The 18,510-nt window shown below is 46.8% G+C and overlaps 1 protein-coding gene across 1 annotated transcript in view; it reads left to right on the forward strand.

Moving 5' to 3' along the window:
• LOC137142568 (uncharacterized) overlaps positions 1-14,742 on the forward strand; it is a 195,859-nt gene extending 181,117 nt beyond the window's left edge. Inside the window, 3 exon segments of the mRNA XM_067531974.1 lie at positions 6,924-7,219; positions 12,060-12,173; positions 12,503-14,742. Coding sequence (XP_067388075.1) covers positions 6,924-7,219; positions 12,060-12,173; positions 12,503-14,052 — 1,960 coding nt within the window. The 3' untranslated portion in view covers positions 14,053-14,742.
• Positions 14,743-18,510: the final 3,768 nt, after the last annotated feature.

Raw genomic sequence — 18,510 nt, forward strand, 5'->3', positions numbered from 1 at the left:
AGAGGCTGGACCTGAGATAAGATTCCCATGTTGTCCTTGGATTTGATTATTACTTCTTGAGAATCTCTGCACACCCTCCATGAAGCTTCTTCGTTTCGATATGGTGTTATACACCTACAACCATATTTTTCTCATTTGCTGAGACTTTTCATTTATTCTTGACTGTGTTTTAGGCTGAGATTCACTAGGGGACTTAGGCGCTGGGACACTGAGTGTTTCATCACATAACTTTCAGGCACCTAGAAGATCATAGGAATCACACTGAGGTCCATAAACCCATAGTAGGTGACTAGGCTCTCAATACAATCAGTTGCGTGAGATGGGCATCTTAGAACCAGATTCACAATAGCCAGCCCGCTAGGTTGGGAACCTCTTTATCTAGTCAACAGGAGATGCCAAGGGGGGTATGTCCTGAACCCTGCCCCTCTCCCGGAGATTGGCACCTATCTCTGTTTGTGGTTTATGGACTAGTGAAGTTAGACACACCCCTGCCAATGGGACCCATTCCAATATGGGTGTTCTGAGGCCACCTAACTTCTCATCAACAGTTGGGGGTGGGGGAAACTCACTCGTAACCTTTAGCCCAGTGGCTGGGGTACTCACCCACAATGTGGGACATTCCTAGTTTGAGTCCCACCTCCACTTGATTAGCAAAGTGATGTGAACTGGGATTTGCTACCTCTCAGGAGAGTGCCCCAGTCACTAAGGGTAGATCCACACAGGAAGTAGACACTTGCAGTTGGCTTCTGCTAGCTGACTCGGGCTCTCAGGGCTTGGGCTGTGACCCTCCCACCTCACAGAGTCCTACAGTCTGGGCTCCAACCAGAGCCCAAAAATCTACACCGTAATGAAATTCCCGTGAGCATGAATCAGGTGGAATAGGCCAGCAGCAGGGTGTTTTTGTTTTTTTCTGGACAGCCATGCCTTGAGCTATGGAATGTTCTGATGTAGCAATGTGTCAGTCTGTCCTAGTGAAGCAGTTCCCCTGTGTGTAAATATTTAACTAGTAACTGGGCCAGAGAAAAAGAGAAGGTGACTGACTCTGCAGCCTGGGGGATTAGGGCATTCATTGGAAAAATGGTTGACCCCGGGTGCAGTCCTCATTCTTCTATGACTCTCTTAGGTTCCCTGAAGACTGTGGCCAGTATAGGTACATAGGTGTGAAGTAAGGCACTAATGCAATAGACAAGAGGCCTTCAGCTTGTAACACAGTAGCTTAGCCAAGCCCTAAGGCCAATGTCTTAGCGTAAGCAGCTAACCCATAAATGACTTTATCTTACAAGATGTGACCGGCTGCAGTGATGTTATAAGTTAGCATTGCTAAATTGCTGATCAGTGACCTCAAGCTGCCTGTTTATACCATCTTCAGATATTTTTATATTAGAAACATCAGATGTTCAACCACCAGAATCCCCTTGTAACTAACAAACATATATGCTAATAAGTTTCAGGTAATGATTTTGTGACCTTTGGAAGAAGCGCACCTCCACATTGATAGGGTGAGAAAACACAAATCAGGAAAAGAGATGGAAACCACCACTGAAAATGCTTTGGTATGATGGGCATTAGCTAACATATGAGAAAAGGTGGCACTAGGCCTGTCCACTTGAGGGAGATTTTCCTGGGTCATGCCATGCCAAAGGGCTACTGTTCAAACTTAGTAGGGGGCTTTCCAGTAAAAGATGGTGTGTCTGTCGGTATGCAAATGTTCTCATGTCAGCCATTGTGACATCTTATATAACTTCTATAACTACTCTGGGTTGTAGTATTTGTGACAGTACTAATTGCACTAAGAAAACTGTTACACACACCTGGGAAAGACCACCTGAATTTGTATGTGTGTCTGCCGTATCTTCAGAGGTCCTCACCATCAAAAGGACTTTGATGCTGATTCCGAAACGCAATGCAGTCAGAGCATGGATTGTTAACCTGGAAAATCAGGCAACAAGACAGACTGCTAAGTCTCACCACCAAGAAGAGGAAGGCACACCAAACAACAGAAGGGAGAGCGAGAACTTCCACCTGCTTAAAAGTTCACTGAGGTTTAGGAAATCAACGCTTATTGCTGAAATTCCATAGGTAATTTCTGTGCTTTGAAGGAAATCAGAATTTGGCCTTCAGAAGCTTAAGTATTGTTGTCCTACAACATTGAACCCATTGTAGTTCAGATCTGTTCCATACCACTAGACTCGTGGGCTGGTAGGAACTCTGAAGTGGAAAATACCGAAGACATAAAAATGGTCCATCAAGCTCTGAAAAATATCCTGATTTCAAATGATGCAAAAGAAAGGAATTGCATTAGAAATGGTTTTTAAAAATAGAGTCTTTAAGCAGTTTAACACTGGGGAACATTCTCCTCAGAACAAAAGTGATGTAAATTCTAGGATTTGAATCTGACACCTCTTTAACTAACACTTATTTTGTGCTGATTTAAATTTGTGCTGATTTAAATGGTTTACTACATTGGCTGCCTTACTGATTAAAATTCAATTTACTGATTCAAATCTTTGGTTGGATGAGTCCATTGCTATTACTTATTGTGTTATCACTGCTTTGTGGAAATTGGTTTTTTGATGCTTAATTTTGTTTTGTTGTCACCTTTCAGTTGAATTCCTAACTTGAAGTGCTGCTGAGAATTAGCTACTTTGTTCATAACTGTTCTGCCCTGCTCTGTATTTTGCATTCCATCCCCTGAAGCTGTGCGGTCTTTCTTTGCATGTGTGAGTGACAATTACCTGCAGTGAGAGAAGCATCCTTAGATTGCTCCCTCTGTAATATTACCCTGTGTGTGTGAGTGAGAGACGTTATCTTCTAACTTCAAAATCTCACTTCAGTCTTTATTTTTGTGGTCTAAACTCGAGAACACTTTCATGCTAACGTCAGTTGTGTTGTGTATTTCTGACTGCAGTTGTCTAATGTGTTTATACCTTATGCTCCACAGTAATCTCATTCCAGTCTTTGTGTGGGAATTTGACTAGTTCCTATTTATCTTTGTCTATTTTATATGCCAAAAGCAGGGCTCTTTGTGCTAGTTCACTTTCTATATTGCCCTTTGGTGTATGGAATTATCTTTTAATAATCTCTCTTTCTTCTGCTCATCAACTAAAGTAACAGGATCTGCCTGCAATACATTGTCAACTTCAAAATTATGCTTAGCGTTAAACTACTGCTTTCTTAAGACAGAAATAAAAGAAGCAGTCATGATTTTGCTTGCTTTTATGAAGCTAACACTCCTTTCAGTTCTATTATCCTATGCAAGTTATTCATTTTCATCAATGGTCATGTTTAGTTTAGAAGTTTTTAAATCAAATCAAATTATAGTTGTTCTAATCTAGTTACTTTTAAAGATTTATTCTTGGTTATCTGAGATTATCTCATTTTAAAGATTAGTTGTTTAATTATGATGGTAATGTTTAGATACTAATTCATCTTAATTAGGTAAAGAGCCTGTTAGTGAATATTTATGTGCATACCACTGTGGTTAATGCTCAGAGCTTTTTGAATTTTCTACTCAGTTTTATATCCCTGGTCCATTCAATATAGTTAATCAAACTTGTTTTAATTTACTTTATATTTTAGGATGTCATGTTTAGTTAAAAGAATCTTTTAAGTGTTGTTACATTGTTTCACTCATATTTAACTTTTTAAATCTGTGGTATCTCATTTGCATAATCCTTGTCAATTGCTTAAATTGGTTTCTTCCCTAGTTCTTCAAGTAGTTGATTAATTAAACATTTATTTATTTAAAATCTAGTTCAGTTGCTTATTGTGGACATCCCTTGGTGTATAGGAAAAAGTATAGTTGGTAACGTATGCGGTTACTCCCTGATTGCAGTTTCACTAATAACCAGAGTCATTAATTCCATTTTATCATTTGCTTTTTCTGAACTAGTAAGACGAGGAGTTAATAATTGAGGAATCATTGTCAGAAAAGGGGATTGTGGGCAGCAGGGAACACAGTACTGGGTACATGGAATCTGGGGGACGAGTGGGTAACCAAACAATTGATAAGCCAAAATGTGATCAACAGATCAATGAATTAATGGCACAGCAACTATCGGCAATTGCCACAGGATGGGGGAAGGCAGCAGAGGTGAACCGACGTTTAACTCATTGGGCAGGAAATCTTGTAACATGGGTCGGGGGTGGCTTTAGAAGGCTAACATGGGAAGAGGTGTGTGTAGGTATACAAAGTGCTCGGTTAACAATGTTAATGAATGTCATGAGGGATGCTTGGTCAGGACAATGGTCTTCTATATTAAATTGCAAGGTTAGTCCATATTTATCCACATTTGCAAAAACATACCCATCCACCTGTAAAATAACATCCCCAACCTGTGGGGCCAGCACTTGTGTAATAGTTACCATGATAGCATGGGAAGGGAATGCAACTAAGGTGGTCTCCCTGAGCCCTCTGGGAGTAATAATAAATGGAGGAGTGCATTGGGAACCACTGGGAGATAGGTGGGTCACACATGAGTCATGGGGGACTAGCACTAGGACCCCATCCCCAAGCGGATCAATGGTCATTCACAGCCCTTCCCCATCACCCATGAGACCCTGGCTGACACCACCAGCCTGGTGCGGGTTCTCCTCTTCCCACTCCATACAGCACAGACCCAGAGAGGTGAATTCTGGAGAAGTAGCCATCCTCCTTTATCCTTCTTCCCAGAACCACAGAGTCTGTCAAGGTCATTCTTGGCACTTTCATTGGTGCACACGTGGAGAAGTAGGAAGGGGTAGCGGTCCAAGGGCTTGATGCGTCTCAGCAGACTTTCCGTCATATTCTGAATTCTAGCTCCAAGCAAGCAGCACACTTCTCAAATTTCCCGATCCCCCTTATGGGGGAGTCCACGACCACCACCACCCGTCTCCTCCTCTTGGGAGTGGTGGTCATGGAACCCCCATTCCCAGGACAATGCATCCTATGCCTTCTGATCGATGGGATCTCTTTCTCATCCCTTCCCTGGCCTCAGATAACTCTTCCAAAGCATTCTTCACCATATCACCTGTGCAGAGAGCCTGAAAAGGATTGCTTACTTCTATTTGTATTGGGGGTATATGTGTTCTCCTCATTTTTCTTCTGGAGGTCACACACTGCCAGTTTTCTTTCCTGTTCTTCAGCCCCTCTGCGCTGCCCTTTCTGATTCTCAGCATGCTGTGCCTGCAGCACCAAATCCTGACTGTCTATCCAGCAATGAAATGCCAAGCCAGGATCTTTAAATGCAGGAGATTAAGTCCCTAGTCAGGCACTTATCTAAGGGCTTGTCTAAACTTCAGGGCTCTGTCCACGCAAGGAATGCAAGATAGTGATGTTGACATACTTTGCATGGAGAAATGGAGTTGCCTTCACTACGTTATGTCGATGAAAGACGCCTCTCCCGGCCTGCAGCCTCTCTTCTCCTTAAGGGGAAGTCTAGGGGTCCTGGCTGCATCAGCGCTGGTCCCCTCCCTCCTTGCATATAGCAGCTAGGGATGGGAATGCGGAGGCACTGGGAGACCCCGAACGGTCGGGTGGGGTGTTACAAGAACTGGGGACAGTTTTGTCAGGACTGAAAAATAAAGACCTCCAGGATGATGCATATCTGGTGCCAGGGGCTGCCTGGGGCTCTGAGTGGGAAGTGGGGACACGTCTCTGGAACTCTGTCTCTGGTTGATTTGCTCTGGGGTTTGTCTCTGTTCAGGCAGGAAGAAGGATTCTGGCCGGATCCCTCCTGTGTGAGATTTGGAGGGGCGGCGAGTGGCGGGAAGGAGAGGGGAAGAGGGCAGGAGCCTCGGGACAGGAGCGGGTCCGTTGGCTGCAGTCGCTAGAGGGCGCTGGTGCTGCTGGGGAGCGGAGGCTGGTCTGTGTCTCGGCCTGGCGGGCGGGGGCTGGAACTTCCTGTGTCAGCTGCTGCTGCCTCCATTGGGATGAGCCGGACTCATCAGCTGCTGCTCCCCAGCTGGGTCTGTCTGCGCCGGGTAGAGACCTGCATTAACCCCTCGGTGTCCAGCCCGGGCGGGACTTTCTCCGGCGTCTGGAACCAGCCCCCGGGGCAGCCCCGACCCCAGCTCCCGAGCCGGAGGCTGCAGGTGAGGGGAGCCCCGGGGAACGTGCCGGGGCCGGGCAGGAAAGTGACTCTGCCCCCACGGCCCCTCCTCGCCCCATCTCTGCTCCCGGGGCTCTGCGGGTCCCGGAGCTGCTGCCCCCCCTGCAGGGGCCGAGCCAGCCCCGGGAAGGGGCCAGGGAGCGAGTCTCCCGGCCGGAGGGGAGGAGGGGGCAGGAGGGAGCAGGGGGAGGCTGGCAGGGGCAGAGGGGCGATGAGCGGGGAGGGAGGTTCCCGGCTCCCAGCCCTGCCCAGCCCCAGTCACTGCAGCCCCGGGGCAGATTGACTGTCCGGGCCCAGGTGAGGAGCGGAGCGAGGAGAAGCCGGTTCCTGCCCCTGCCTGGTCTCGGCGCTCCCGGGAACGTGCGCGGTTTCTTTGTTTCTGCTCTTTCATGACCCCAGGGCCACACACTGACAGTGTCCGCTGCACAATTTTAGTCTAAAGAGCCCTTTTCTGATGCTCACGACATGCTCCGTGTTGTTAGATGAACCTGGCTTCTATCCACCCTGGACATTTCTGTGTTTGTCTTTAAGGTGGACCGTCTCTGTCTTGGGTACGTTTATATCTGAAAGTTCGATGGAGAACCAGCTTCTGAGCGGTCTCACTTCGCTTCACCCACAATTTACCAGGCCTCATTAGCGTCAAGCTCAAATTTTGGCCCCCAAACCTATATTCTAGATACTTTTTATCACCTCTCTAGTGAACTTAAACAAACATCACTTTCAGAAGCTATCATTTGCAGACACAGTGTTTTGAATCCCGGCTACATATTGAGAGACTGAATATGGATTTGGGATCTAATTTTAGGTTTTTATTTTTTAATATTTTGGCTCAAGTATCTCCCCATGGTGGTGGAGTCTGGAACGTCTGTCAAGAGGGAAAGAAGTGGGAGGGACTGAAACCTCCCCAGTTGCCTTCCTCACGCTGACAGGCTGCAGAATAACATCCCCCTTTTGCTCCAGGTTGTCCCATCTCAAGAGACAGGGCAGGGAAATGGCTGCAGCGGAGCTAGTGACCTTCGAGGAGGTGGCTGTGTACTTCACCAAGGGGGAATGGGCTCTGCTGGACGCCTATCAGAGAGCCCTCTACAGGGACGTCATGCAGGAGAATTATGAGACGGTGACTTCGCTGGGTAAGGATTCCCGTCCCCTTGGGAAGAAGAAGCTGCGGGGGGTTCCAAAGCACCTGGGTTGGTTTCTGTGAGGATTTTTAATTGGTCTCCCAGATTTCAGGAGGATCAGCCCGTAGCTCTTATGTGTGAGAGACCGTCCCCTCCACATCCTCTCCTTCAGGTCAGAAGATTCAGGGACGTCATGATGATGCTACTCTTCCCCTAACCAAGGTTTTCAAGCGAGACCAGCTCATTGTCTAGTTCCCTTTCCCAAGGCAAATTCCAACTTCTGGGCCCCATGTGACCCCTTTGCCATCTCACAGATGGACAGGAGTCTCGTGGCTCAGCTCTGACTAAATCCCCAGTGGCCAGATTTTCAAATACACTTAATTTCCGTCTTCCCTGTGTTCTGCCACAGCCAGCTGTGATAGCAGGAGGCCCCAGATGTTCTCGATTCTTCTGACGGTCAGGAAGGGCATGGACCAGTGTCGTGGGGCTGGGTCGGGCAGCTGTTAGTGCCTTCAGGGCTATCTCTTGTGCCAGTGTGCTGAATTCTTGGAAAGAGGGTGCTGTTCCTGCTGTCTGTTTCTGGCTGGAGTTGGTCCCTGTGAAGTGATGGATCCTCGTAGTGAGAGGGGCTGATTTCTGGGACTCAGTGAAGGTTTATGAAGTAATGTTGGATCTGGGAATATTCTGTGTTTCAGGACTCTGGAGAACTGCATTCAATTCCAGGCTTTTCCATGTCTTCCTGTCTCACCTCTTGTAATTCACTGAGCGTGTGGATTTCAAAGGGGCCCCAAGAGAGTTAGGTATCCAACCTCTTTTTACTTGGGTGTTTGGGCACATTTAAAAGTCCCAGATTTATTTTCCTGGTCCTTTTTTTCCCTTCTATGAAATGGAGAAAAATATATCCACTTCCCATCTATCTTGCCTTTTCACATTGAAAGCTGTTTGGCATTGGGCCTGTCTCTCACTACATAAATGTTTGGTGCCTGTTTTGAGTGAGACGATGGCCCAATGGTTAGGGCTCTGTCAGCAAACTCCAGAGACCTGGGTCTGATTCCTGCTCTGCCACAGACATCCCGTGTGACTTGTGCAAGTCACTTAGACTGTCTGCATGTCAATCACCTATCAATATTTATTATAGCCTATCCCTGTGTCACAGGAGTCTGAGAATAATTACTTTAAATACTGTGAGGTGCTCAGATACTAGTGGTTGCGGGGGACACATAAGCATACTGATAACACAGTAGACCATGATTTCAATTTGAGAATCACTGGGCTTCTGTAATTAATAATCTCAGCCTCCTGCAGCAGCAGCACTGGCCTAAGGGGTACAAAAATGCCTTGTTCTGAAATCTTTCTCTCTGCTCGTGTGTGACCCACCACCAGCTTTCTCCACCCGGCTGTAGCTAATACATCTTTGTGCTCCTTGTCTCTTGGTGGTTCCCGGGCCTGGAGCACGAAGGTAACTGCTGCTGATGCTTCGTAGGTGAGCAGGACTCTGTGTCTGCGTTTGAGGCCAGGTGGGAATAGAGTGGCTCCTCCGCCTCTCTGGGCCTGTGTCACATGGGGGAACTGGAGTGGATGAGCTGAGCGACCCTTGCTAAAGGAAGTGTTCAGGTTTGTGTCTGACGCACGGAGCGGCCTGATGGGGGGACAGGTCTGGTGTTTGTGGCATCCGTGTCCAGGCCAGGGTGTGGCTGGCTACGTGCGTAGGAATGGACATTGCCTAAGAGACGCTCAGGATTTATCTTCACTGAAGATTTAACCTGCATGATCGACACCTGGGTCTGAGCGCTGGGGTTAGCCTGCCTGGGGTGAGAGCAACAAAGCCCTGCTCGAGTTACTGTGTCCTCACTGGTGTTGCACTCACCTGGTGTGTGTCCCTATAACTTCTGGGGGCCCATCCCAATGTTGTTAACATTGCAGGGAGCTGAGTTGCACTATGAATCTTCCCCAGTGAATTATGGGAGAACTTGTCTGTCCTTCTGGGCACATGGGTGAATTGCTGGAAAGCTTTAAAGGACTATTAGCACTTGAGTGATATAGCTGGCATCCTCGCTGCGATGTGAACGGGTTCCCAGCCTCAGTGAAAGCAGCAGCTGGACTTTAGTCTACGCCCCCCAATGAGCCAGCCAGCCTGGCCTCACTTGGGTTTGAGGGATTAGGAGACCATTACCGGATACTCCTGTCCAGTTCTGGTGTCCAGACTTGAAGAAGAAAGTTGACAAATAGGAAATTGGGCTTATGAAAGTGCCACAGGAATGATCTGAGGTCTGGGAAACCTGCCTTAGAGTGAGCGACTAAAGGAGCTCAGTCATTTAGTTTATCCAGGGGAAGGTCACGAGGTGTTTTGAACAGAGGCCATAGGGACGTACGTGGGGAGAATATTTCTGACAGCAGAGGGCTCCTTCATTTACCAGACAAAGTCAGAATGAAATCCTGTGGTGGGAAGCTGAAGCTGGATACGTTCAGGCCCATCACAAGGCGCAAATGCGGAGGTTAGTGAACCGTTGGAGAATTTACCCCGAGTTGTGGTGGATTCTCCATCACTTGGCCCCTTTAAATCAAGCCTGGCTATCTCTCCCTAATAAACAGAGTCTAGCTTAACGACAAGATATGGGCTTGATGTAGGAATATCGGGGTGAGGTTCTCTAGTCTAGGTTTTATAGGGAGGTCACACCTGAGAATAATACTCGCTTCTGGCTTCAACATCCATGAATCTATCTTTGCAAGTCTGTAGATTAGTTCCAGTTTTGCAGGATTCCTTTTTTTTTTTTCTAGACCTTAAAGCAGCCCTGATGGAGTCATATCGGCTTCTTACTATTCTGCTTATCCTTCCTTCGCATTGAGATCATTTGTAGTTGTGCTTTTCTATTGTCTCTTTGAGAAATGGCCAGCTCTCCTGAACTCCTTCAGCCCTTCCCTTGGGACCATACCTGCCATTCTCTAAGTCTGTTAAAGTCTGCCTTTTTGAAGTCAGTGACCCTTATACTGCTGATCTCACGCCTTCCTTTCCTGAGAACCGTGAAATCTATCATTTTATATGGTTACTGTGGCCTTTTCTCAACTGCCCCCTTTAAACCTAGTTGAAAGCCCTCCTCATTAGGTTGGTGAGTCGGTGCACAAACATCTGTGCACTCAGTCTTGTGTTGGGGAGGGATACGTGTGGCAGGGGAGGGGATGTAATTGTCAGTGATGGGAAAGTGGCCGTACCTCAGATAGCTAGAGAGGGTAACAATGCTGCTCAGCTCCCCAGGGGAATGGGTTAGCCCAGTTTCCTAGGGCAGAAGTGGTGAACCCCTTGCTTCAGACCAGTGCACCATGGGATCTTGTATGATTTATAGCTAGGGCCCTACCAAATTCACAGCTGTAAAAAACTAGTCAGACCGTGAAATCTGGCTATTGTAGGAGGGTGTGACGGATTCCCCCAGGAGCAGGGCTTTGGAAGTTCTCTGGCTCTAGTGCTTGGAGTCTGCTCTCAGATCCCATTCGCACCAGTGCAGCCACCTCCTGAATCTGTCCTCAGAGTGCTCAGCACCCCTGCTCTGCCTGAGCTCCCCACAGTGAGTCCCCCTGGATGGGAGCTCTTCCACGCTCCAAAGGGGCCATGCACCCCATCTCGCAGTCAGAAGCGATTCACAGCCAGCGTGGAAGTCAGCAGGGTTTATTAGTTCTCAGGATCACAGCGCAGAAAGACTTGGTTAGCAGATGAATCAAAAGTTACAGCAGCAACCAAATGGGGAGCCCCAGAGCCCATTCCAGCCAGCCCCCCCAGCTAGCCCCCTTGCATCTCCCCAGTCTTTCATCTTTTTCCTGGGCAAGGTGTCCAACTCTCCTTGTCTCCGCCTGTCACAACCTGTTACAACCGGTTGACCTAGGGCAGAGGGGTCCTCATTTGTCTGGGTATGGGTGGTTTGGGAAGGCCCATCCGCCCTCTAGTGGTCTCTGCAATTAGATCACACACCCTGGTCCCATCACTGAAATACATGAGTAACACATAGGGGAAACTGAGGCACACACCCAGCACTCAGAGAAAACCCCAAGAATATCTCCTCTTCATCACAGGGGGTCGCAGTATTGCCACCCTTACTTCTGCACGGCCATTAGAGCTGGATGGCTGGAGAGTGGCATCTCCTGGGTGGAGACCCAGCTCTGAAGGCAGCGCCACAGCCAGCAGCAGGGCAGAAGTGAGGGTGGCATGGTGTGGAGGGAGTTGTCACTTTTGGGGGGCTGGAGGGCTGAGGTGGCCTTACAAGTGGGAGATGTGGGCAACTGCCCAGGATGCCATGGTCAGGAGGGGCACCGTGATCACCCCCCAAAGACATACACACAGCCAGCCCAAGGCCCCTTTAATCCCAAGTGCTGGGCCCAGAGCCAGGGCTGGGGGCGCCCCAGCCAGGAGCTTCTACTGTGCAATGGCTTCCAGATGCTGGTCCCAGCTGGGGCAGGACAGGACTTCCTCTTCCCCAGCATGGGCTGCTCCTGTGGCCAGGTCAGACCTGCCTCCGCGAACCTCTCCCAGCTGAAGGCTGCTGGCTGGTGTTGGTGCAAAGGCCTTGTCACCCCCCCACCCCCAAACTCCCTTTTGGGTCGGGTCTCCCATGGTTACAACACTGTAAAATTTCAGATTTATGTATCTGAAACCATGAAATTTAAGATTTTTAAAGTCCTATGACCATGAAATTTCGTAAAACAGACCCTGAATTTGGTAGGGCCCTGTTTATAGCCCCGTCCCTGTAGGCTGGGGGAGGGGAGAGCAAAGAAACTCTGCACTTTTCTACTCAGATCATGGATCTGGAAGGTGTAAAAGCACTTATTTCCTCCCCCCCTCCCCCCCCGCCTTCCCGTCCAGCAGGATCTCTGATTTTCAAACCTGACATTATCTCCCGGCTGGAACAAGGGGATGAGCTGTGGGTCCCCGACCTCCACGGATATGAGGAAAGAGAGATCCCAAGAGAAACCCACACAGGTGAGGAATGTGCAAAGCTGACTCTGAAACCAAGTATTTTATCCTCGTGACAGACGTCATTTATGCATTTTTATCAAGCCTGTCTGACCCTTCAGCCCCTTCATTTATTTTCAGAGGATGTGGAGGACGGATGGGTCCCTCCTCTCTTTTCTACAGAAAGATTTGTAGGGAGAGTGGGTGGGATTCAGCTCCTGATTTTTTTTGATTTTTTTTTTTATCTCCTCACCAGTTACTTTGGTTTGTTCTCCCCTTTCCTATTCCAATTTCTGTGGATCCCTTTCTCCCTGGCACAGAGAATGATTCCTCTCTGGATTCTCTCTCTGGCCCAGCAGGTGGTGGGGCGGTGAGTCAGAACGAGGAGGAGAATCCTCATCAGGAAGGTCTTGAGCGAGAGGAACCACGTGGGACGGTATTGGGAAGTTCTGAAGTGGATGTTTCCCAGAGTCCTGAGGAGGGAGAAGCCTGTGAGAGTCAGATCAGGCCAAAGAGACAGCAGGGAATCCAGCCAGCAGAGAGACGTGGTAAATCCATTCACAGGAGCAGAAGAGTTGAGAAAATCAAAGAAACAATACGACAGAGAATCCACACTGGAGAGAGACCCTACACGTGCGATGGCTGTGGGAAAAGTTTTCAGGGCCGATCAGACCTTATTAGACACCACAGAATCCACACAGGAGAGAGACCCTACATGTGTCCAGACTGTGGGAAAAGTTTCAGACAGAGCTCAGCCCTTAGTACACATCGTACACTCCACACAGGAGAGAAGCCCCACAACTGCCCTGACTGTGGGAAAAGCTTCAGTAAGAGATCAGCCCTTATTCAACATCAGAGCATCCACACGGGAGAGAAACCTTACAAATGCAATGACTGTGGGAAAACCTTCGGTGCACGCTCAGTCCTTACTACGCATCAGAAAACCCACACGGGAGAGAGACCCTATGAATGCCCCGACTGCAGGAAAAGCTTCAATCGGAGGTCAAACCTTGTTACTCACCAGAGACTCCACATGGGCGAGAAACCCTATGAATGCAGTGACTGCGGGAAAAGCTTCTGTCAGAAGAAAACTCTTCTGTCACATCAGAGAACCCACACAGGAGAGAGGCCCTATGAATGTCTGGAGTGTGGGAAAAGCTTTAGTAAGAGTCCACACCTTATTAGACATCAGAGAACCCATACGGGAGAGCGACCCTATGAGTGCCTCAAGTGTAGGAAAAGTTTCAGTCAAAACTCACACCTCCTATCACATCAGAGAACCCACACAGGAGAGCGACCCTATAACTGCCCTGACTGTGGGAAAAGCTTCAGTAACAGTGCAGGCCTCACTAAACACCAGAGAACCCACACGGGAGAAAAACCCTACAAATGCATTGAGTGTGGGAAAAGCTTCAGTCAGAACTCACACCTTCTATCACATCAGAGAATCCACACAGGAGAGAAGCCCTATAACTGCCCTGACTGTGGGAAAAGCTTCAGTCAGAGGTCAGTCCTTGTTACCCACCAGAGAATCCACACAGGGGAGAAACCCTTTCAGTGCCCAGAATGTGGGAAAAGCTTCAATGTGAGCTCAGCCCTTAATACACATAGAAGAACCCACAGTGGAGAAAGACCCTATGTGTGTATTGACTGTGGGAAAAGCTTCAGTCAGAGCTCACACTTTCAATCACATCAGAGAACCCACACAGGAGACAGACCCTATGAATGCCCTGACTGTGGGAAAAGCTTCAGTAAGAGGTCCCATGTTCTCTCACATCAAAGAACCCACAGGGCAGAGAAACCCTATAAGTGCCCTGACTGTGGGAAAGGCTTCCGGCACAGCTCAAACCTCATAACACATAAGAGAGTCCACAAAGAACACAAACCCGAGAAGTGTCCTGACTAGCGATGGGCCAAGTGAATAACAGGTTCGCCAATTCCCACAAATCTCAGAGGGTCAGACCAGGTCTGGCTGGAGTGGCTATGTGAAAAGGACATGACATAGTTATTAAAGCAGAAAATGAAATCACCTTCCTGCAGCAGAGCTGTGTAGAACAAGAGTCTGACATAAGACTTCCACATTGTGATGGGATTTGATTATATACCTAGAATCATCCGTATCTTCTATGCTGTGACTTCTCATTGACTCTTGATAGTATTTTAGGCTGGGATCCACCAATGGTCTTAGGTGCTGTGACACAGAGTATTGCAAAGACTACATTTTAGGCACCTAGAAAATCACAGGAACAGCACAGGGATCAAGGAAGCCTGAGTTAGGAGCACCGGCTCCCTGTACGATAAAGGGGAAGAGGTAAGTGCCTTAGAATGTGATTCACAAAAGCCAGCAGGCTAGGCAGCAAACTGACTATGCTAGCCAATGGGAGATTGATGACCAGAGGGGTTAAATCTCACCCCTCTCACAGACATAGGAACCTACTTGTGTTGTCAGCTGACAAACCAGGGAAGATAGATAGATAGATGCTCCTCTGCTGTGGGGCCTGGTCCAGTAGTTGTGCTGAGAAGCCGTCTAAGCTCACACACAACAGTGAGGAAAATTCTCCTAAGAACATAACCGGACTAAGTTCTAGGATTTGAATCTGACAACATTATAACTGGTGTGGTGCTGATTTAAACTGCATGCTTGCACCTGTAATTGCCAGAGTTACTGTTCACACCTTGTCTGTGTAGTGCTGAGCTCACTTCAGCTGGCTAACTAAATTATCTGCCTTACTGCCTAACAGAGCTACCCTTCAAATCTTTGGTTTGGTGAGGACATAACTAAATCTCAGCTGTACTTGTTGTGTTATCACAGGCTTGTGGAAATCCATTGTTTGATGGTTTTCTTTTGTTATCTTGTTTCAACTCAATTCTTAACTTTAAGTGCTACTGAGAACTAGTAACGCCGTCAATCACTGTTCTGCTCTCGCCTGTATCTTACACTCACCTCTTGTGCTGTCTTTGCATATGTGAGTTAGGATGAGGGAAACATCCTTAGATCTCTTTCCCTTGGGACATTACACTGTGTGAATCCATGAGAAAAGCTACCTTTTAACTTCAGAGTCTCACGTCAATCTTGATTTGTGTGGGTTTAAACTTTAGAAGACTTTTTTACATTAATTTTAACTCTGTTGTGTGTTTATGACTACAGAGCTGTCTGAGGTGTTCCCACTTCACACTCCAGATTAGCCTCATTCCAGTCTTGGGGTGGGAACTTCATTAGTTCCTATTAACCTTTGTCTATTTAAAATAACAAAAGCAGGGTACTTTGTGATAGTTCTTTCTCCATATTTGAACAGTACAGTACTCATCCATAGTTGTATGGTATTACCTTTAATAAGAAATAAAAGAGGTAAGAATGGCTTTGCTGGCTTTTATTAAGTCCTTTCAATTCTATTGCCATAGCCAATCTATCTAGTTTCATCCAAATTTGTTTTTAGTTTAAATATTTTAATATTAAGTTCATAGAATGATAGAAGATTAGGGTTGGAAGGGGCCTCAGGAGGTCATCTAGTCCAACCCCCTGCTCAAAGCAGGACCAACCCCAGTTAAATCATCCCAGCCAGGGCTTTGTCAAACCACAATTTAAAAACTTCTAAGGATGGAGATTCCACAGGTAACCCATTCCAGGGCTTCCCCACCCTCCTAGTGAAAAAGTTTTTCCTAATATCCAACCTAGGCTTGAGACCATTGCTGCTAGTTCTGTCATCTGCCTCCCTGGAACCCCCTTTCAGATGGTTAAAGGCTGCTTTCAAATCCCCCCTCATTCTTCTCTTCTGCAGACTTAAACAAGCCTAGTTCCCTCAGCTACTCCTCATAAGTCATGTGCTCCAGTCCTCTAATCATTTTTGTTGCCCTCCTCTGGATTCTCTCCAGTTTGTCCACATCCTTTCTGCAGTGGGGGCCCCAAAACTGGACACACTACTCCGAATGTGGCCTCACTAATGCCAAATAGAGGGGAATAATCACTTCTCTCGATTTGCTGGCAATGCTCCTACTAATTCAGCCCAATATGCTATTAGCCTTCTTAGTTGAATTATAGTTGTTCTAATCTAGTTACTTCACTGAGTTTATTCTTGGTTATCTGATACTATTTCTCTATAAAGTTCTCTATAAAGTTCAGCTGTTGAACTAATTTAATAATGCTTAATGCTACTAGTTCATCTTAATTAGGATAAACAACCTGTTGATGATGCTAGTGAAGAATATCATTGTGGATAATGCCCAAAATTTTTTGAATGTAATTCATGGTTTTATATCACTAGTCCATTCAGTATAGTTAACCAACTTTGTTTTTATTTACTTTATATTTTAGAACGTCCTGTTTAATTAAGAGGATGTTTAAGAGTTGCTACTTTGTATCACTCATTTTATTTACCTTTTTTATCTGGTGTATCTCATTTGCATAAAACTTGTTGATTTAATTGTTTATTGGTTTCTTCCTAATTGGTTAAGCAACTGTTTACTTAAATAACTATTTCTCTTTTTCAAATCCAAGTTTAATTGTTAATTTTGGACATCCCGTAGTGTAAAAGAAAAATAAGCTTTGGTAAATTTATGTGATTACTTCTTGAATGCATTAATAACCATAATCAATAATTATATGTTTTCATTTGCTTTTCCTGCATCAGTCAGATGAGAAGCAATTGCTTAATAATTATATCTAATTATTTTTCTCCTAATTATCAGTTTTGATAATTGTTTTATTCTTTTGGTAATTTTACTTTCAATATTTCTTGAAATCCAACCCCTTTTTCCCCCATACTCTGGGAAACCGTCTGCATCCCTGGCTTATGAATCATTGTCCTGGTTACCTGGACAGGATAAAGGAGCTGTTTAACTATACTCTAAGTAGCTACAGGTTTGCTGTGAAATGGGCATTTGGAAAACTTCAGGGAAGGAGGAGGAGACTCTTAAAAAGGCTGAATGTTGCTGAGCAGTATCTGCCTCTTGTCATAAGTGCTTGCTGGGTTTTTCTGAACTTCTGTCAGAGCAAGGGGAAGATCCTCACCAATGGCTGGAAGGCAGAGCCAGAGAGAATTTGCATGTTATGAACAGCCAGAGAGGGATATCTATAAGGTGCCCCATATGGTCAGGGATACTGAGTCAAGGATATGATGTGCTCCTAAATTGATATCAGAGTGAAGTTGTAAGCTTGATTTACACTACAAACTTAGGTCCATGGAAGTCGCCTTATGTCAACCTAATAATGTATGCATCTATACTACCAGGTCCCTTCCGCCGACCTAACTCAGCTGTTACATTGACTTAATTACTTCACTTCCGCAAGAGGCGTAGTCTGAAAAACGGCTGCCAATGCCATGTTGCACCCGGCAGGCTCAAAAACACCTCCCCCTTCTTTCACCCCCCTCAGCTCCCTTGCCACATGTGCAGCACCCCCTCCCCGCTCGGCCCCCTTCTTCTCCACGCACATCCTTCCCCCAAGGCTCCGCCACTCTCCCCCGCCGAGCTAAGAGCTCCCCCCCCCCCCCACTTGAGCAATTAAAAAAACTTGGGGGGAGCAGGATTTTTACAAATATTCTGAAAGTAGGTAAAATCAACAGATAAGATGGTCAGTGGAATGGTTTTACAAATAATCTTAAAAGAAATAGAAGTATTCAAAGTAAAGACAGGCTTGAATTATTACTAAATCATAGGATTTGGAACCACGTCAAACTGGAATGTAGGACTTACAGAGAATAGCTTAGACAAAAATCTGGGATCTCTTGTTCCAATGAGATGCAGTAAATGGATATTTTAAAAAGACTGAAGAGAACATTTCAAAGGGTAGAACAATAAGAGTCAGTTGAGGTTGTAGCTTTTGAATAAAGGTACAGTGTATCAGGCTGAAGTGCCTTTTGGTAGGAGGAGGGTGGGGGTGTTTATGGCTCTGTTCTTTCATGTATTTCATCAAAACTGGATTGGGCCAACACAGGTACCTCTAATTGCCGCCAGCCTGCTGCTTATCTCGTGGGAACGCTCTGAAGGGCTCTGGGCCAGGTGGAGGGGATCTGTTCTTCCCGGCCATTTGTTGCCCAGCTATCCGGCATAGCTGGCCCTGGCCCTGAGGACTGGATAGCATAGGAGTGCCTGCCCCTGCCACACACTAATGATCCAATTCCAGGGCTCCAGGCCAAACCTGCAGTGACTTGGAAGGGAGAGAAGGGAATGGCCCACCCCCTGCACAGAGCGGAAGGCTGGCCAGGTGACATCTTGTCTAGCTCTCCTACCTCCCACTTTGAAAAGTGATGATGGGAGCGGGCCCTGCTGGCTTCCCCTCACACACTCCTGTTCTGGCCCTTTGCTGCATCAGCAGCAGAAGGAGTGGTCCCATAAAATCCCAATTTCCTTTGATCCAGGAGGCGTG

Source organism: Emydura macquarii, unplaced genomic scaffold (assembly GCF_026122565.2).
Source record: "Emydura macquarii macquarii isolate MOO-44397 ecotype Brisbane River unplaced genomic scaffold, CSIRO-AGI_Emac_v2 contig_3231, whole genome shotgun sequence".
Taxonomy (NCBI): Eukaryota; Metazoa; Chordata; order Testudines; family Chelidae; genus Emydura; species Emydura macquarii.